Source organism: Andrographis paniculata, unplaced genomic scaffold, assembly GCF_009805555.1.
Source record: "Andrographis paniculata isolate CXL003 unplaced genomic scaffold, ASM980555v1 Contig73END, whole genome shotgun sequence".
NCBI classification, from domain to species: Eukaryota; Viridiplantae; Streptophyta; class Magnoliopsida; order Lamiales; family Acanthaceae; genus Andrographis; species Andrographis paniculata.
This window is the reverse complement of record NW_026137610.1, coordinates 167503-188334: the sequence shown is the minus strand read 5'-3', so window position 1 is coordinate 188334 and position 20832 is coordinate 167503. Positions and strand designations below refer to the sequence as shown.

At 36.0% G+C, this 20832-nt stretch overlaps 3 protein-coding genes across 6 annotated transcripts; 2 read left to right on the top strand and 1 right to left on the bottom strand.

Moving 5' to 3' along the window:
• Positions 1–4676: 4676 nt before the first annotated feature.
• On the top strand, positions 4677–12734 carry LOC127265689 (F-box/LRR-repeat protein 15-like). 4 transcript variants are annotated; one of them, XM_051295626.1, is made up of 17 exons: positions 4677–5716; positions 6517–6697; positions 6787–6919; positions 7275–7374; positions 7450–7647; positions 7719–7989; positions 8081–8179; positions 8295–8383; positions 8462–8561; positions 8660–8830; positions 9237–9389; positions 9664–9824; positions 9909–10107; positions 10346–10686; positions 10923–10986; positions 12210–12296; positions 12366–12734. In XM_051295626.1, the coding sequence occupies exons 1-17, from the start codon at positions 5265–5267 to the stop codon at positions 12444–12446; spliced, it is 2880 nt and encodes a 959-aa protein (XP_051151583.1). In that variant the 5' UTR covers positions 4677–5264; the 3' UTR covers positions 12447–12734. The 4 variants fall into 4 exon arrangements, 3 of the variants coding, with proteins under 3 accessions (XP_051151583.1, XP_051151582.1, XP_051151585.1); XM_051295625.1 differs by having other exon boundaries at positions 10346–10779; XR_007842012.1 differs by lacking the exons at positions 12210–12296; positions 12366–12734 and having other exon boundaries at positions 10346–10490; positions 10561–10686.
• A 741-nt stretch (positions 12735–13475) lies between these two features.
• On the top strand, positions 13476–18437 carry LOC127265687 (uncharacterized). The gene is made up of 6 exons (XM_051295623.1): positions 13476–15519; positions 16212–16645; positions 16726–16887; positions 17465–17540; positions 17646–17801; positions 18055–18437. Exons 1-6 carry the CDS (start codon positions 14170–14172, stop codon positions 18190–18192), a joined length of 2316 nt encoding a protein of 771 aa, XP_051151580.1. The 5' UTR covers positions 13476–14169; the 3' UTR covers positions 18193–18437.
• LOC127265688 (uncharacterized) lies at positions 18403–19324 on the bottom strand. The gene has a single exon (XM_051295624.1). It carries the CDS (start codon positions 19091–19093, stop codon positions 18677–18679), a length of 417 nt encoding a protein of 138 aa, XP_051151581.1. The 5' UTR covers positions 19094–19324; the 3' UTR covers positions 18403–18676.
• Positions 19325–20832: the final 1508 nt, after the last annotated feature.

The window sequence follows — 20832 nt, the reverse complement described above, 5'->3', positions numbered from 1 at the left end:
AACATATAGTATCATACTCATTTATCAATCACCCCACCCCACCCCACCCCACCCCCACCAAGAGGGAATTAAGGCCACTTTCTAATTCTATATCTTTATTTTTACTTTTGCTTTATTGTTAAAAGTAGAGAAAAAGTTAGCTTGAACAACATTAATATATATAATTTCGATCATGCACACCGACCGACCGGCTGAGTGGATAGATAATCATATTAATTAATTAATTAATTAATGCCAGGCCAATCTCTGCATTCATTCCATCCATCTATCTATCTATCTATCTATCCATCTATCTATCTATCCATCCATCCATCCAACGGGGTTAGTGGAAGAATTAAGAGAGTGAATGATTATAAGTAATGATAAGATTATGATGACGGGATGATTTTGTCTGTGTCTATCTGATTTTCTTGTGATATGAGACTTAGCTTGCTTTTACATTGTCCAATGCTGCTGCTGCGCGCAAATATTGCAGACTAAAAGTGCATCGTATCAGATACGTATCTATATATATGTCCGTTGTAATTAATAATTAATCAATTAGTTAGTAATTAACTACTCTCATTAATGTGGATAAGTGTGCCAAGCCATGCATGCATGCAAACGATACATACGTCTTTAAATTCTTCGACATCTGTGCCATGCATCTACGTCCTCCTTTTGCTTTCTTTAATCTAATTTGTTCGACCAGTCCACATGACATGAGACTAATATTTCAAACATGGATCACATTATCAAGAATTCAAACCTACCTACCTACCTACATATTCTCCCGCTACTATATAGTTTTATAATTTAGGGTTTATTTAATTATATATAATTTCCCATCCAGCTCGAATTGTGTACCCATTGATCAATCGAACTGCTCTTTATTTTAGTACCCAGGTAGGAGTATTTGTTTGTATTTTTATAATTAAAACGATTTGCAATATTTAAGTAGAGAAAAGATATCCAAAATTATTCAAGATATTATCTTCTTCTTTAATTAATTGTCGAAAGAACCTCTTGCATTGCTCGCTCTTTATCAAATCATTCATTCATAGGTATTGCACTTTGGATGCAACTTTTTCAGTACGTAAAGCACCACACACACAAGCTGCTTTTTAAGACATGCTCGTGCACTACACCTACATCCATGCTTCAATAAATAAAAACATGTCATTATGATATCATGTTAATTAGTTGATGTATGTTCAATCAATATATTCCTTTCATCTCCACTCGTCATAATACGCATTTGCTTCTTTTTTCCTTTTTAATAGATTAAAATAAATGTTGATTTTTATTAGTTAGTGAAAAATGTATAAAATGATATTTTTATTTTTGCAAAAAAAATTTGAATACTTTTGAATAAACGTAAATAGTAAAATAAATATATATTGAATTAAGATAAAGAAAGTATATTTTATGTTAAATCAATATTATCATATACTATTATGTAAAATTATGTCATGTATTTTGCCTATCACCACCCACAATGTCCTATCACTACACTAACAATAGCCAAATATATTCACCTCACCTTTGGTTAGTGTCCCAACTAGAGATAATAATTTTATTATTTTCGTCTATTTAATTTAAAAATATTCTCTTCTTATCATGTTAATAATAAATATTTTTATAACTTTTAAATAAATTATAAATACCTCGTTACAAAATATCAAAATCATCTTACATGCACATTTTTATTAACTAATAAAATACTATAATTTTTTAATCTACTATAAAAATCTAAAAGATTAGAAGGATGGATGAAATATATAATACAAATGTATAAAATATAAATTTATTATTAGCATCAACTAATTTTATTAAAAAAAATTGAAAAAATTGAATTGTAAATAGAAATATCTTTTATTAAAAAATATAAAAATAAAAGGATTTTAAAAAAATCCCACATAATGTATTATAATACTATTGAGTTGATGAATTTTTTATATTTGTTAAATATATTTTTAAAACGTATAATTTATTAAAAATACAAATATATTAAGTAAGACATAACATACTAAAATAAATAAATATATATATATATACATACCAATCAATTTGACACAGAAATTATATTTGTAGACACTAAAAATATATATTTAAAATCAATTAAATATTATGTATTTTGGAAGAAAATAAAATTCTAATAAAATAAATATATGGTATTTAATTATGCACATATGTTATTTTTGTACAATAAATATCAACCATTAATACAAAAATCGGCTTAAAATGAAAAATATCGTACAAATATTACGTGCATAAATAGAACCATAATAAATTTGGCAGCAAAATAAATTAATCTTGTCAATAAAAGAAGTATATAAATTAATATCTTCTGAAAAAGGGCAATGATATAAAGATCTTGGTTAGAAAAGAAAGTGCACAATCAAATCCGTCAAGAATGGAAAAGAGCATCTGATAGAAAATAAAAGATTATAAAATCTTCCTATTGGCCAATCAAAACGCGCCACGTGGCACCGTTAAAAAAGGAAGCCGAAGCTACCCATCCCTATAAATAGGAGTCATGGTTAGTTCATTCGACACATCTAAGTTACATCGAGGTCGTATGTCCGAGCCGGAGGAAGGATAAAAGCTCTAAAAGTCGTTGAGGAATTCATCAAAGCTAAGGGAAGGTCTCCAAAGTTCTTCACGAAAGGAACAACTTGACCCTAGCTGCGGATCGTCCAAAGAAGACATCAAATCCAAAGTCAATGATCAAATCGTCCACACGGAGACCAAAGCCCTTTAAACGGCGGTAAAGCCAAACTAAAGATCAAAGCCGCGGATCGTCCAAAGAAGATATCAAATCTAAAGCCGATGATCAAATTGCCTACGCGGAGACCAAAGTCCTCCAAAAGCGGCAAAGCTAAAGCAAAGGTCAAAGCCTCGGATCGTCCATAAAAGACATCAAATCCAAAGCCAATAATCAAATCGCCCATACGGAGACCAAAGCCCTCCAAAAGCGGCAAAGCCAAAACAAAGATCAAAGCCTTGGATCGTCCAAAAAAGACATCAAATTTAAAGCCAACAATCAAATCGCTTACACGGAGACCAAAGCCCTCCAAAAGCAGCAAAACCAAAACAAATATCAAAGCCTCGGATCGTTTAAGGAAGACATAAATCCAAAGTCGATGATCAAATTGCCTACACGGAGACCAAAGCCCTCCAAAAGGCGACAAAGCCAAATCAAATATTAAAGTTTCGGATCGTCCAAATAAGACATCAAATCCAAAGCCGATGATCAAATCCCCTGCAAGGAGACCAAAGCTCTCCAAAGTTCGGAAAAATCAAACCGAAGACCAAATCTCTTCAAATCAAAGAAGTCATAGAAAACCAAGTTGGAAAACAAATCGACCCGAAAGGAGAATCAAAAGATATGACCCACTTTAAATTCAAATCAAATATAATTTGTACAAATTTTATGTTAAATGATCATTGGATTTGTTTGATTTTGATTTAAGAATCTTTTAAGAGAGAAAAAAAAAAGAAATTAATAGTGAAATTGTTTTGAAAGATCACAAGATAACACAACCAAAATTAATTTCGATGCGTTATGTACGTCCGTTTTAGAAACGGGGGGTTTGGGCATTAGGCTGGTGAATGGTGAATGGTGATGGTGTGTCAAGTGTAGCTATCTTCAACCCCAACATTCATCATCATCGTCGCATCATCCTGCAGTCCAGTCCAGGTTTCCTTAATGGGCCCGTCGGTCATACCTTCAACCTTCGGTGGGCCTAATCTAGTCCAGAAAGTTTGTTCTAAGTTGGGCCTCATTGGATTTGTGACTGACTACAAAAATGAACAATTGCGTTTTTTAAAAAGAACATTGCATGCATAGCAGCTTATTATAATAGTAATACTACCAATTAATTAATTGATTGGATTGATATTATTATATATTTTTATTGCAAAAGCACAAGAAGCAAATCACAACGCTTGCCTTCCTCAATGATTTTGTTGCGGTTGGGACTGTTGTACGAGGAGCATATTATGTATGATATTTTTATGTATATGTATACACAGTATATATATATATATATATATAACAAAAATGGACGCAGATGTTGGGAAAAGTAATGTGTATTTATTTATATGATGGATAATAATAATAATAACAACAATAATAATAATAATAATAATAATAATAGATGGTTGTCCAGGATTTGGTGGACCGGAGGATCTTATTTTACCATGTTTTCACAGCCATTGATTGCCTTTCGGGGGACCACATGTTTCCTTTCTCCCCCAACTAGTTAGTTATTATAATAGTACCATGTAAAGAGTTTCGCATGGAATTATTTTATGGGGGATTTTTTTTTTTTTTTTTCTTTTTGCGATCTTTTAATTAAGATTTAATTTGCAATCCCAACATTAAATAATAATTTGTATTAGCTTTAAAATTTTCTAAAAAAAAAAAATCAATTTGGAATTGGAGGCATAATCTAAACGTTGATTTCCTATGAGCAATACGCGTTATATGGACTGGAGCAGAATGTAGTAGCATTAAGTTTGTAAATAAAAATTATAAAATAGTAGAAATAATAATGTGAAGTGGATCGTGGCTTGCTGGCCAGGCGGCCCAGTGTAGTGTGGGCCGGAGTGAACGACGGACGGTGTCACCCTCCGGCCTGTTACAGTCAGGTGAGGTGAGGTGAGGTGGAATGGAAATGGATTGGATTGGATGCTACGCTACGCTGCGATTACGCTCTCGCTCGGACAGGACAGGACTGGCCACGCGCGATCGAGCGAGCATCATCAATTGGCAATCAACGCAAATTCCATTCTCTCTCGTTCTCGTTCTCGTTCTCCGCTTCTACTCACTCGTCCCTCCACACAAACCCCACTCGCTCGCTCGCTCGCTCACAATTCATTTCCTCAACCGCAGACGACGACGACGACGACGACCCAGTGACGACACAACAGCACACCGCCAGATTCTACGTTGCCCGCCAGAAAAAGAAAAAAAATATATATTATTTTTTTGCCAAGTCTGCCTCTCCCATTTCACGATCTCATCTTTTACAACCTATGTTTCTTGGTTTTCTTTACTTAGATTTTCGCTTCTTCATTTTTCCTCTTCTTTCCCAGATTTTACGCTATTCCACGCCCACTTTAACCACTGCTCTCTGCAATTCTGGTTTCCTCTCTTTTGCTCTTTTATTTTTGTTTTCATTTTTATTTTAGGGTTTTGTCGCTGAATTAGGGCTTCTGAGGGAGAAATCTTTCGGATCGTTGATTAGGGTTGCTCAAGGTCGAGCTTCTCTACTTGTATGAAGATTTGGTGCTTTCCTTGTTTATGCTTTGGAGAAAAAGAGGAAGATCACGTTGTTAATACTACTAGCAATTCACAATACTTTCAATCTAGTTCGAAACGGAAAGAGCAAATGAGGGGGTTCGGTTTGGAAAGAGAGAGGGGGGAAATGGGGAATGATGATTCTGAATTGTTCTGGGCTACCCTTCCCGATGGTCGTGGAGGCGATGAGGAGGAGGGAACAGGACTACAGTTGAGTGACGACCAAAGTGAGGATTTCTTGAGTCTGGTGGAAGATGCCGAGCCAAGATTGACTGCCACTGGTGCTAGTGGAAGCCAGGGGCTGAAAGTGGATGTAAATTTAAACCTGGGTTTGGGTGCTGGGCCTTCCACTTCATCATCTGCTACTGGAAGAGAGCCTCGTTGTCTAGACACACAGAACAAAAGGCCCAAAGTTCATTCCTTATCTCTGTGAGCTCTCTCTCTCTCTATCTCTCTCTCTCTCTCATCTGCATGTGTATCTGATTTTTATGCCCGCCTGGGTGGGTGTGGAAGAATCTGGTTGTACTATATGGAACTTATGTGATAATCTTGGCTGAACCTTCACTTGTTATTTTTAAGTTGGAGACTGTCGCGAGGTACTTCTAGTAAGCATTTTACATGTTGGAATTAAGGATGTGTTTTTGAGTGTTGTTATATCCTGTGCTGAGCTAATTTGATACCCTTATACTGTCCATTATTTGAGTTTCTTCCATGCGTTTAACTCCTGCCTTCTTTTGATTTGACCAGATGCTTTGCGTCCTGCAATCCTTTGGTTGTGTTGACTGTTGAACCGTTTTACAAAATATTATATTGGAAAATGAATGTTGAGCTTCAACTTTAGAAACCTCTGAAATTGAGATCCAACACTATCAATTGGGAATCATTCCTTTTAGCATATCAGCACACTTCAAAAGATCTAAATGATACATTACACATATTGTTGTTTTCAGTTTATATCTGGTTGAAGATAACCTATTCTATTAGATTAGTTTGTTGGATAGAAAGATTGATTTTTGTAGGTGTTGATCAGCTTTCCTTGTTTTTATTTATATGAGCTGGTATGCATTTGAAGAATAGTTCATATTCTTTCTTCTGGGTGGCCTTTGGCCTAAGACATATTGTTTCTTGTATGTTGGTGTCATTGCGCATTTTTTCACCTGCATCTTTAAGTTAACATGGTCGCTCCCTTTTTTACCAAAAAGGAAATGAAGTATTATTCTTTTATGCAGTGATTGGATGACTAGTTTTGAACATGATTCTCATTATGCTGCTCCATCGAATGAAACGGTTGGTGATGAGAGCTTTCAAGATGTTGGTGTATCAGGAAACATCTATAGAAGCAACAATGATACTGTGAAAATGGATGATACGGAATTGAGGATGGATCTCACTGATGATTTATTACATATGGTAGGTATTATGGATGTCCTATACAAATTGACTCTTTTATCAATTACTTAGGTGGAAAAACTCAATTCATATAACCCTATCCTCTACAGGTTTTCTCCTTTTTGGACCACATTGATCTTTGTCGTGCAGCAAGGGTTTGTAAGCAATGGAAAGATGCAAGTTCCCATGAAGATTTCTGGCGGTATTTGAATTTTGAGAATAGAATGATATCTGTACAACAATGTGAGTACTGTGCAACTGAGCTTTTTATTTGTTCGAAAACTATCTGGAATTGATTGAAGTAGTGCTTGCAATAACAGTAAAGATATTGAGATTGATTAAGGATTTGAACCGACTACATTGAAATTTTAAAATTGAAAAAAGTTTCAATGAAGGGTAGGCTGCTTGTTAAATATTGTACTCATGAAGGTGCAGTATGGCTTTTATGCAATTGAATAACTTATCACATAGTGCTCATTGGGCATTAGAAATTTCCGCCATAATTTTTAGTCTATATTTCAGCTACATCATTTTAAACAATTTCTTGATGTCAAGAAAGCATAAATTGACTTTTATTGGTTTTTGGTTTTATATTTAGTTGAGGACATGTGCCGGCGATATCCAAATACAACTGGAGTAAATGTTTATGGAACTCCTGCTTTACACCCCCTTGCCATGAAAGCAGTGTGTTCGTTGAGGTAAGAAAGATATTAGCTTAACCTTATGCTTTTGAATTGGTGCGGTCTGAGTTGCCTTTTTTGTGATTGCATCAGAAAACTTCAGGTTTTAACACTGGGTAAAGGTCAGTTGGCCGAGACATTTTTCCAAGCATTGCCGGATTGCCACTTGTTGATGAATTTAAATATTAATGATGCTATGCTTGGTAGTGGCATTCAAGAAATTCCCATTCATCATGATGGATTACGAGAGCTTCAGATAGTTAAATGCCGTGTGCTTCGTATCTCCATAAGGTGCTAATCACGAAGTCTTGTCTCAAAATTTGTATTCACCCATCCAATGTATTAACTGTATTTATTTCCAGGTGTCCGCTTCTTGAAATATTGTCTCTCAAGCGAAGTAGTATGCCTCATGCAGTTCTCAATTGCCCACTTCTACAAAGTCTTGACATAGCTTCATGCCACAAGCTTTCAGATGCTGCAATCCGTTCTGCAGCGACATCATGCCCGCGGTTACAATCTTTGGATTTATCCAATTGTTCATGTGTCAGTGACGAGACTATACGAGAAATAGCTACGGCTTGTGTAAATCTGCATGTTCTTGATGCTTCTTACTGCCCAAACATCTCTCTTGAAGTAAGACCTCTTCCATTTTCTGTCATATATTTTTGTAACAATGGGTGGTTCATATCTTCTGTGTCATCTAACATATGATTGTTCTTTGAAGTCTGTGAGACTTACGATGTTGACAGTTCTTAAGCTTCATAGCTGTGAGGGTATTACATCGGCATCAATGATTGCTATTGCCTCTTGTTATATGCTTGAGGTTTGAGTTAACTTCCTTCCCAAAATTTTACCTTGCCCTATACATAACAGTTAATTTGATTGGATTAATTAGTTGTAATCAAGCATTGCTGATGACATATATGTTTTGGCTTTAGGTTCTTGAGCTTGATAATTGCGGTTTATTAACATCGGTATCTTTAGACCTTGAACGCCTGAAGAACATAAGGCTTGTGCACTGTCGGAAGTATGCTATACTCCTAGACTATAACATTGAAATTTGTTCAGATGACCTATTGCTCATTCTTTCTTTATTTCTTTGTAGGTTTGTTGATTTAAATTTAAGAAGCTGGGTGCTATCAGCAGTTACAGTTTCTAACTGCCCTTCGCTCCAGAGAATTAGTATTGCATCAAATGCACTCAAAGTATTCTTTTTTTTTTTTGTTAAACCAAATGAGACAATTATTTGAAATTGTTGTTGTTGAAATTCTAGAATAATTATTTATTTCTAATTTACCTGCAGAAATTAGTTTTGCAAAAGCAGGAAAGCTTGACAACATTATCACTGCAATGCCATAGTCTGCAAGAATTAGATCTTACTGAATGTGAATCCTTGACGAATGCCATTTGTGAAGTGCTCAGCAGTCATGGAGGTTGTCCTGCACTGCGATCACTAGTTTTGGATAGTTGTGAGGTCCGTCATTGTTTTGCCTTTTTAAACTAATCATTGCTGCTTGATTATTATCAACAGTCATATTTGTCTATGAATGAAATTTTTTCAATTGTTCCTAATCAATAAGTGTTTCATGGGGGATGACTTTCCATGTCCTTTTGGATTTAATTCTGAATTTTGCTGAGGGTTTTTTGTTGGGTAATGTAAAATAAAAGGTGGCTATTGGTTTGATGTGAATTTGGAAAACTCTGAAGCTATACAAAGATCTATGAGTATGTTTGGCCTCTAGAACATGGAAATTATAGGATGTGTGTTTAACTGGCCTTGACTCATTATTTTCTCTTAAACTATCAACAATCTCCCTGCTCTTTCCTGTATAGTACGGCCATTGTAATAATATCTGATTGTATTTATGGCTATTTCTCAGAGTTTAACTGCTGTGAGCCTCTCCAGTAAGACTTTAGTTAGTCTCTCACTTGGCGGTTGCCGTGCAATAACATCTCTTGAGCTCAATTGCCCTTATCTAGAGCATGTGTCATTAGATGGTTGTGATCATCTTGAGAGAGCATCATTTTCACCTGTAAGTTATCTGTGGATGATATTTTTCATTCCATCCTTCATATTTGAATCAAAGTCTCCTTATACCAAATGAATTGACTTTTCTATACATAAGAACTTAATTACCTACGAATCCTTATGTTCTCAGTCTCTGATTTTATATGCTAGTTTAATGAGCAGTTGATAAATTGCTTCTGAATTTAGTATTTCACTTTTGAGGCAGTTTGGGAATTTTTTACAGACATTTTCATTTTTGCTTGATTTGTTCTCCACTTACCATGATAAATCTTTGGCAGGTTGGCCTTAGGTCTTTGAATTTGGGCATATGTCCCAAATTGAATGTGCTCTATGTTGAGGCACCTCAGATGGTTTCACTTGAATTGAAGGGTTGTGGTGTATTGTCTGAAGCAATCATCTATTGCCCTCGGTTAACATCTTTAGATGCATCTTTCTGCAGGTGATTTCATTTGGTACTTCTGTAGGTCACTGTCTATTTTCTATTATTTATCATATTTAATGTGTCTATGAATGCTATCCGCAGCCAACTGAAGGATGAATGCCTCTCTGCTACAACATCTTTGTGCCCACTTATCGAGTCATTGGTTTTGATGTCATGCCCCTCGGTTGGTCCTGATGGACTTTCTTCTTTACGCAGCCTTCCCAACTTGACATACCTTGATTTATCCTACACCTTTTTGGTCAATCTGCAACAAGTTTTTGACTCCTGTTTGTACTTGAAGGTACTTTCTTGTATTTTTTCAAATTTTTCTTCTTTTTCATCAGATAAGTATTCTTAATATGTTAGGTCCAGCAGTTATCTCTACTTCCACTAGTTATGAATTGGTACTAAAATGGTGTTTCTTGGTTTGCTTAGATCAATTATACAGGAACAACATGAGTTCTTCTATATTAATTGAAGGAACCATCAATTTTTTAAACATGCTTTTATTTTCATTGATACTTTCTTTTTTTCTGTAGGTGCTAAAATTGCAAGCATGCAAATATCTTAGTGACACATCACTGGAGCCACTCTACAAAGATGGTGCTCTTCCGGCTCTATATGAACTAGACCTGTCATATGGCACACTTTGCCAGTCGGCAATAGAGGAGCTGCTTGCTGGCTGTATGAACTTAACTCATGTTAGCCTGAATGGTTGTATTAACATGCATGACTTGGACTGGGGCTTTCACAGGCACAAACAATCTGAAATGATCACTGTTTACGAGAATTATGAGGACCAACCCATCCGCCTTCTTGAGAACCTCAACTGTGTTGGCTGCCCAAATATCAAGAAGGTGATTGTTCCTCCTGTGGCAAGGTGTGTCCATTTGTCGTCATTGAACCTTTCACTATCCTCAAACTTGAAGGAAGTTGATATATCATGCTGCAATTTGCTATTTCTTAACTTGAGGTATTTTATCCCACGTTTTAATTTCTGAGGTGTTGCATATGCCTTCCTCCTTAATTTGTTTTAATTGTACAGTATTGTATCCCACTTTTTAATTTCTGAGGTGTTGAATATGCCTTCCTCCTTAATTTGTTTTAATTGTACAGTAATTGCAACTCTCTGGAAATTTTGAAGCTCAACTGCCCAAGACTAACCAGTCTTTTTCTTCAGGTTTGTCTTACTTGATACTACTGTTAATTTCTGTGAAGCTAATAAATGTTTCCGTTTGTAGATCTTTTTTAATACTCACCATCTAATTTTGAATTTCATGTCTGCATTGGCATAGGGATTTTAAAATAGGCCGTAGAAAAGGTATTTTTGTTCCTCTACATTTTCAAGCTAGAAAACGTACTTGAGTCCGGGATACTTTGAGAAAGTATCTTTATTGGATGTACTGATGGAGATTCTAGCATTCAATAGAAGAAATATAAGTCAGAACCCGGGTGTGTTTGTGGATCTCCAGTTTAGATGAGACCTTGTTTTGATAATGGGTGTTTGTTTGTGTCCTCTATGTTGTTTTCACACTATACAAAGTAAAATACTTTTTTCTCCTAAGCATCATATCCACCATGTTCTCTTTTTGATACATCACATCCAAAAGCTAATTTTCATTTGAAATCTCACATCCAAAACCAAAAAGCATCCCCAAAACAGTCCAAAAATACAAAAACAACATCCATAGACAATATTTGTTCTGATTATACCTAAGACAACATAGAGGAAATTTGAAATTGCAGTATGAAAAACCTCATTTTAGTGATGGGAGGTGCCCATTCATGATGTGAACATCAAAGAGATGGTTCATCCCTGAATGCAATTTGGTGGTCTTGATTTGTGATGACAAGCTTTTCCGTCAAGATAACCATTGGTTTGAACTATGTGTATGATATGATTGTTGTGCATACCTGGAGTCCTTGCTTGTGCATTATTCCTTGTAGTAATACATACTATCTGACTTACATCCAGGAATGAAATTATGTGCATTTAACCTAAAGTTCTATACCCAGTATGAAGTCTGAGCGTTCAACTTAGTTACAAATGCCTTTTATGAAAAAAGTAGCCTTTCTTCTATGACCGTTTTAAAAGAGATCTGTGAGATCTTTTCACTTAACTTCTACTGCCCGGTTTAAGAATGAATGTAAATGGGTGAGGGTTACAGGGTTTGAATCCTTCTACTCCATGGCAAGTGATGGATGTTGTTTGCTATTGATGGAAGCTGTGGATTTAATACTATATTGATCTCGATCCCTACTTTCCCAACTCTACTGCGTGTTTGCCTTGGCTGTTTAGTATTTTTGCAGAATTTATTAATTTATCTGGCTCCCACTGGCTGGCTATTTCCATTTTCTAACCTTTTTCTTTGCTCTTACATCATGCACTTCTGGAATTATTAGTCATGTAATGTTGATGAGGAAGTTCTTGTGGCTGCCATTGTGCAATGCAATGTGCTGGAGACACTTGATGTCCGCTTTTGTCCAAAGGTAAGACTACCAGTTGTTACCACTCCTATAACTGTGTTGTGAGTATGATTTCTCTCTTTCTATGGACAGATCTCTCCAACAAGTATGGTTGCATTACGATCAGCTTGTCCAAGTCTGAAACGCATCTTCAGCAGCTTTCTAACAGCTTGACAGCCGCAATTGGTGTATCCCATCAGAGCATGGTTTGCATTTCAATCTTCAACTACCATAGCTACTACCCCTACCATGTATATAACTAATTGTTTGCCTTGGAACTTAAGTGCATTGAACTGCAAAACCATATTCCTGTAAGAAGCAATATCAAATGTGTGTAGTGTGTATCCGGTACGCCGTATTGTTGTGTGGTTAGGTTTTCAGCAACCCGAGTGAAGTTCAGTTCAGTTCAGTTGAGGACACATCTATTGATTTTACTTGACCATTAATAGTGAATTCAATTTATATGGCCAATCTCTTCAATGCTTTACCACAACATATACAGAGGCAACAGGTCGGCTAATCGAATGTGATGCAGCCTGATAAGGTTACATCAAATCAGTGCATTTACTGGTTTCATTTTTCAATTATGGACAGTATGTGCTTCCATTCTTGAATTATTAATACATGTATCTCTGATAGAGATAAAGCAAAAGAATGTGTATATATGTAGCAAGGAATGTCTATATGACATGCACTGTTTGTAATATTTCATATAAAAAATATATGTTATCAATATAATGTTTTGACATATATTTTAAAAAGAAAATTTTGTCGAAAAAAACATATCAAAACAATTCATTCTGTTGTGAAATTCTAGGCTAGGCTATTGAACGGATAAAAAGAGTAAAGATTTGATTCAAATATTATAAGGTAATTTTTAATTAATCTATTAGATATATATGACAAGTGATATGTGGGCTATATTTACATATAAATATATATGTTAGGAAATTTTGTATTATTGCAATATAAAAAAATATATGATATCAAAGAGTTTATTTATAAAATATTAAAAAAAAAAAAAAAAATCTTTCTAAACATAGTCTAAGAATTTGTTTATTTGGACAAATTTAAAAAAAATTAATTTAATTAATATTAAAATAATATATAATTAGATATTTTGTAAAAAAAATGAATTCAATATAAACATGAATTCAGGGTGTAAAGAAACATGCTTAATATAAGGGAGGGATTTAATGCGAATCGGAGTGACGGACTGACGGTGTGGTTCACATCACCACTCGGAAACAGAGGCGCGGCCGGGTCAGGCCGGGCCGGCCACCTTCCTTTCCCTGTTGATTCATTCTCCTCCTTCTTCTTCTTCCTCTTCTGCCCAAACCTGAATCCCTCTTTTCTCGGCTTTAGTTCTCTCTCTCTCTCTCTCTGAAGTCTGAACCCACAGCACAGCACAGGCAGGTGGCTCTTATTTTCTCTTGTCTTGTCTTCTTCATCAATGAATTCAGATTCTCCCTCCTATTCCTATTCCTATTCCTATTCCTATATATACACTCATCACGCCTCCGCCTTTGCTTATTCATATTATTATTCCTATCTGCACTCCCCTTCCATTACCCAAAGCGCCCCTTTCTATGACGATCCCCAACCCGTCTCATTAATTCCATTCAACCCATCTCCATTACTCTTTCATGACCCTCCTAACTCTCCGCCTTCCTATTTCTTGGTTTCAAAATCCAAATTTCGTCGTCTCTCTTCCTTCTTATTACTTCTCAACGGAAGACGGAAACTTTTCTCTTGTTGTTAAACCTAACCTAAGTATTCTTCCCCACATTCTATTTTGAAATTTTGTTTTGGGTTTTATTGTATTTCCTTCCTACAATTTTCTGGGACTCCTGGCTGTCTTACATTCGATTTGGAAGGGTTCTTGAAATTTTCTGGAATGAAGAGAGTGAATGACATCGAGGAGGAGAGGGGAGTTGAAAGCTCGCGGTTAAAGAAACTTAGAATAAATTATTTCGGGAGTTCTTCTGTTGAGAATTGTGGCCCAGTAGCGAGGAGAGACGAGGAAGAAGAGAATGGAGGGAAGGGTTCAGAGCTGGTGGATAAGAATAAGAGTGAGAAACCTTCTGGAATTACTGTTTCCGATAATCTGGATGGTATCGATGAGTTAAAGAATCGTGACCCGGTTTTGTATCGCCGACAAGAACATGATGGCTCAGTGTTTGATCTCAACCTTCCAGCTTCTGGGACTCATGAAGATGGGCTGAACAATGGCTGTTCTGGATATGCTACTGAAAAGCTCATGCGTTGTGAGAAAGAACCAGAGGTAATCAGCATTGCGTCAGATGATAGCGATGATGAGGTGGGAATTGTCGGTTATGGATATGGCTACAGGGAAAAGGGCAAAGCAATAGCTACAGAAATGCCTAATGAGACTACGGAAAATTTGTGCCTTGGGTTGGGTATGGGTAATGCTGCGGCTGTGGGTGAATGTATCTCAAACGGTTGTGATGACAGGAAATATACCAAGGAAGAAAAGGGGAAGACCAGTGTTGATGATCGTTGGCTATCACTTGGAAGCAGTTTAATTGGTTTGGATTTGCTTGACAATGATGATGATGGCGATGTTGATTCTGATACTGATTCTGATGATGATGATGATGACTCATTCAGAGATGTGGAGCCTGCAGAACATGATGGTTTGGGAATGCTGTTTGCTGCAACTCAGGTTTTTGAAAGAAGACTAAGAGAACAAGAAGAAGCATATAGAAGATATTCCGAAGGAATTCGTAAAGAAACTGCTAAAAAATTAGCTCGTTATCACCATTCAGATGGGAATAATAAAAAGGGATCCACTAGTAAAAGACAAGCGTCACCTTCTTTAAGTTCTGTAAAGCAATTAGTAAAATCTACTGACCCCTTTTCCAAAGCTCTTAATATGATCAGACAGAGAAACTCAAAGCAGTCAGCTCAGACGTTGATTGAGTGGAAAACAAGGGAAACAAACCGGCACAAAATAAATATTCAACCCATTGTTCCTTCACTGATAGATCTATCAATAAAAGCACTAGCAGAGAATGCTGAGGGATTAGTTTCACTCAACTTGGTTCCAGATTACCTGTGCAGAAGGCTAATTAACTTGCTGTGTGATATGAGAAAAATGAATGCGGATATACTGGAACTTCTTGTAAAAGGGTGCCCAACTGATGTCAGCGTCAGGGACTGCTCGTGGCTAACTGAAGAGCAGTTTCAGAACATATTTGGGAATTGTCAGACAAAAGATTTGCGGGTAATCTACAACCTTATTTGTTATATGTATTTTTGTGTTATGGCTAATGGGACATAGTCCTTCTTACCTTTGTGTTCATGAGCATCCTGGTTATTCTTACCTTGTGTTACTACTCCAATTGCTGTTCAAATAATTTGTGTTATGTGTCACTTCTCATACCGAAGGTGTCCAAAGGTAATTTCCTTGTCTGTCACTATATACTCCTGAATCCTGGCAGAAGACAGAATTTAAGTTAATAACCTGTTCATTCATAGGGTCTGATATTTCAGATTCTCTGACAATGATTGTGACAAGACTTTTATAAACAGAAAGGTGCAAAATCTCTTATTATTATGCTTGCCAGCAATATTTCAATATTAGAATCATAGATGGATCCAACCTCCAAGTGTTCTCACATTAGAAATATACCTGCTATAGGTTGATCTCCTTGATCTTTTTTTTAATCTCTTTCTGATTAGGCATAGAGTGGCACTGATGGTTCGGAAATGCGTAAGCTGCCATTAATATCATTGTGAAGTTAGTCATTCTATTACTTTCTCTTATTGATAGTTTTAAATATTGGGAGTCTGCTGCTGGTGAGAGAAGGAGAGCTTTCATGACAAGGATTAATATTTTATTTTTTTTGTGTTCCTAACCAAACGTAATCTTTGTGTGAGTATGATAGTGAAGCTAATAATGCATTATGGCTGCAGGTGCTTCGACTTGACCTTTGCGGGCAATGCATGCTTGATTTGGCCTTCAGAGATGTCCTAGCTAAATCCTTGCAGAGTTTTTCTAGTTTGTCTATTTTGTCCCTCAGAGGTGCTTCCCGGTTGTCAGACACCGGGCTTAAGACCCTTGTTATGTCAGCACCTTTACTGCAGTCTCTTAATCTGGGTCAGTGCACCCTTCTGACCTCAGATGCCATCAACTATATAGCTGATTGTTTGGGTTCTAATTTGAAGGAGCTTCATATAGATGACTGCCAGAAAATAAATCCAATGCTGATCCTACCTGCATTTAAGAAGTTACAATATTTGGAGGTGATATCAGTTGCTGGCCTACTTGAAATAACAGATCAATTTGTTAGTGAAATGATTTCTTCATGCGGTCAACATATTAAGGAGATAGATTTATCTAATTGCCTGTAAGTTGATTTGGTTAGCATCTCATATTAATATTTATCATACATGGATCTAACTCTTGTCTATGCTGTGCTGACTACAGGAAACTGACTGATAGCTCTCTCAAAACCATTGGTAGCAGTTGTGCTCAGTTGTGTTCATTAAACATCTCAAACTTGGATGAATTGACTGATCTGGGGATTCAGTATCTGGCCAATGGATGCAAATCAATTAAAACGCTCAAACTTTGCCGCAATTCATTCAGGTTTATAAAAAATTCCCCAACTTCAGTTATACTTGTGTAAATTCTGCTCTATTTGCTGGTTGGATTCTTGAGTCACTGTCAACTGTACTCTGGAATGATCTTTCGTAAACCATAGGAATCTCTTTTTCCAGAAATAACTTGAAAGAAAGGATCAGTTGAACTATCATGATTCTTCGGCTGCGATTTCTGCAATGTGATTGCTAACGATAGGGTTTGCAGTTTGCTAAATTGTGATTGATATCACTCAATTTTGTAATATTTAATGTCTGTACCAGTTCCCCTATAGAAACATCCCATCTTACACTAATTTTTCATTCAAAACATGTCCAACAACTACTTAACCTCAAAACATTAAAAACCAAAAATACGCAAAACCGCATAAAAAAAAAAAAAAAAAAAACTCATTAGTAAACAATTATGCAAGAAAAAATCATGGTGTCAGGCCATCCATGATGATTGTAATAGTTGGAATGTGCAAATTATTTACTTTCTTCAACATTCTCAAGCATACATAGAGATTCTTTCTTTCTGTTCTCCTCAACAGCAGTACTTAATATTGCTTCTCTTTACTTTTTAGTGATGATGCAGTGGCTGCATTTCTAGAATGCTCTGGTGAGTCATTGATAGAGCTGTCACTGAATAATATGAAAGAGGTATTTGCTTTTGCCTTGTTTCAAAACTCATTTTACATAACAATTCATGTAGTTGCAAGTTTCTCGGATACATCCTTGTGATGCTAAATTGGTCTTGTTTGTCAGGTTGGACCGGATTGTGCCATTTCAATTGCTAGATGCCTAAGGAAGTTGGTACGCTTGGATATATCATGGTGCCGCAGGATTAGTGATGATGCTTTTGGTTTGATTGTTGATAATTGCCGGTCACTGAAGCTGGTCAAAGTGTTTGGCTGTCGACAGGTATGCCATGGTCGTACCACTCTCTCTTTCTTTTTCTTTTTTTTTTTTTTATGATGTTTTTGTGAACCCTGAAGGAAATGTGTGGTGAACTAGCATTCTTTGTATGAACCCAACCGAACCTAATCTCGTTCGGGTTGGGGACAAGGACATGCCTTAAGCATCAATGCACATGGATGGCTTATGAATTCCAGAAATTCATTTCTCGCGCTACCTACCTCACTCCCTCCGCGTGCATGCTGTGTACTTTGTGCAGATTACAAACGTGTTCTTGAAAGGGCACTCCAATCCAGTAGTGAAGATAGTTGGGTTAGGCGTGAGCCCGATACTTGATCATATGGACTTGGCGGAACCTGAGGCAATGCTACTCCGCTATTCAGCTCTGCGTGCTTGAATGGAAGCAAGCTTGCTTGGAGGAACTAGGAGATGGAAACTGCTGCTAGCTATACCTGCCTGGCCTGGCGGGCATTCCTATTGTCAATAATAAATATTGCAGAAGATGCTGCTCTAAATATTTTATCCAACAAGCCGATTGCCTCGCCTTGCAGTGGATTTCATTTTGTGTAAACAATCAGTATTTTTGTACTTGGTTCTTTTTGTCTGCTTTCTTTCTCTCTCTAAGGTATTCATGTCATATCATATATGGTGTTCAATGATACATGTGTATAAATAAATAAAAAATTACATATATATATATATATAAAGAGAGAGAGGTGAGGTGAGGTCTACCGAAGAATTGAATCGCCAGTGACGAGATTGATGTTTTGGCTTGCTATTAGGTTTTGGAGAGCTGCACCGAATTGTTTGCTCTGCAGAAAGAGTGTGTGTGGATGAAAAGCAAGCAAGCAGCAGCAGCATAGGATAGTGGGTGGATGAGGTCAGCTGATGATGGCGGAGGAGGCTGCTTTACAGTTGAGAACGAGTGTGAGAATGATTAGCACAAAAACAATGCCGACGGAAGATCCAACGAGCCTGTGAATCCAGTAGGGGTCCAGCCTGTTGAGTCCTCCTCGCTCCAAGTAACCTGAAATTGCTATGGCTATAATGAGAATGAGCAACAACAGTGGAAGGTATGAAGAAGAACAAGTGTAGTAGTAGATGGAGTGGTCTCCTCCTATGTCGGGATGGAGGTCCTCTTCTGCGTCAGGGCCGGGCTTATTGTTATTGTTATTGACGTAAAGGGGAGAGAGGACAGCCACAATTGCCAAGGCTATGGCGAAGAACCTCTTGTCGTGAGGCGAAAGCACCCTGCCCCTCCTCCTCCAACTCCAGGGAATGGCGGCTCCCTGCTCCATTGAAACCAGCCGAGACGAGAGAGAGAGAGGAAGGAAGAAAGGAACAATTAGGAGGATGCAAGCAAGGGATTATTAGGGAAGGGCATTAGGACAGGGATGGATTGGATGCCATTATTGCCTTGCTTTTACCTGCCTGCGGATATGCCGTGGGAACCTCATTCTCATTCCCATTCCCATTCCCATTCCCACTCCCACTCCCACTCCCACTCCCACTCCCTGCCAATTGCCATACCTACCACCACCTAACTAAATTTCACACTTCACTCTACCTTAATTGAATCGACATCAATAAAATAACATAAAACAAATGGGTACACTTTGATTCACGCATTTCATTTCATTTTATTCTAATGTCTGCCAACTGCACGTGTTTTGTTTTGTTCTCAAAATGGGAATTTTGTTCAGCAAGTAATACTTATTCCTAGGAGGAACCCAATATTGTATATGGTTTATGGCTAAATATCAATAATATATTCATTCAGAGTGTGAATAAAATGTCTAAATATCAATAATATATTCATTCAGAATAAACACAAGAGTAAAATTTAGATAATAATAAGTTTGAATGACATAAAAAATATTATTTTTCATCAAAACAAAAATCATAAAAAAAAAACAATCTATAAAAAGGACATTGGCATTGCTTTAGACATTATTTCTTTCTCTTTTTTCCTTTTTTTTTTTTTCTCACATTTTCTCTCCTTCCTCCATCTCTTCTTACTGTAATGCTCTTTCTCATCTTTTCTTTTGAATTTGATCTTTGAGCCATTGTACCATAATTCTCTTTTGCCGCTTTTGTCCGTAAGGAATGTCTTATGATATGGGGTGGATTTATGAGTGTAAGATTATGAGTTTATATCCGAAGCTCCGAATTATCTGCCATATATGATTTGCATAGTGTGATTTGTTTTGCGTACTCTCGAGCAGCGAATTCCTACGTTAAAAAAATAATAATAAATAAAAGTTATATTCAAATTTTGACAAACATTTTTTATATTCCAGTCATTATTGTTGCTCTCAATGATTTATAATATTTTGTTGAAATTATTTTCCAAATATACGAGATTCTATTATTTTACTTCTCATATTTCAAATTCATACCATTTTAAAGAAAATTATATTCTTATTAAAAAAATAGTATTTATAAAATAATAAAATAAGTATTTTAATAATAATTTTATAATTTCTAATAACTAATAATAAAAATTTAAATATATTTAGGGGGTGTATTATTTTATAGAATTTTATACAAATTTTACTATTCACAACAATAAAAAAAAAACTCCAAAACATAAAAATTAAATATTTATTTTTTATTTTTAATATTACAAGTAAAAATTAATTTTACATTCAAAATATTACATCATTCTATTTATGTCACATCCTAACAATAATTCCAATTCAAAATTTTTACTATTCAAATATCATCTCAAAATCTAAAACCCCAACCAAACTCACCCTAGATATTACACTTTCGGGTAGCAGCTGTGGTTCCCACGTCATAAAATATTTATATATATATATATATATTGCAGCCTATATGTTATGAAGAGTTGTTATGGTATGATCGTGAGAATAAATTTTGAGACCTCAAGATCATAAATTAAAACTCATACTAAAATTTAAAATTACAATATTAGAAATATTTAGAAAATCGTTGGTTTGTTTGTTTTAGATATACACATTTTTTTAGAAAAATTAATATATTGTATATTTTGATTATTTTTATTACCTATACA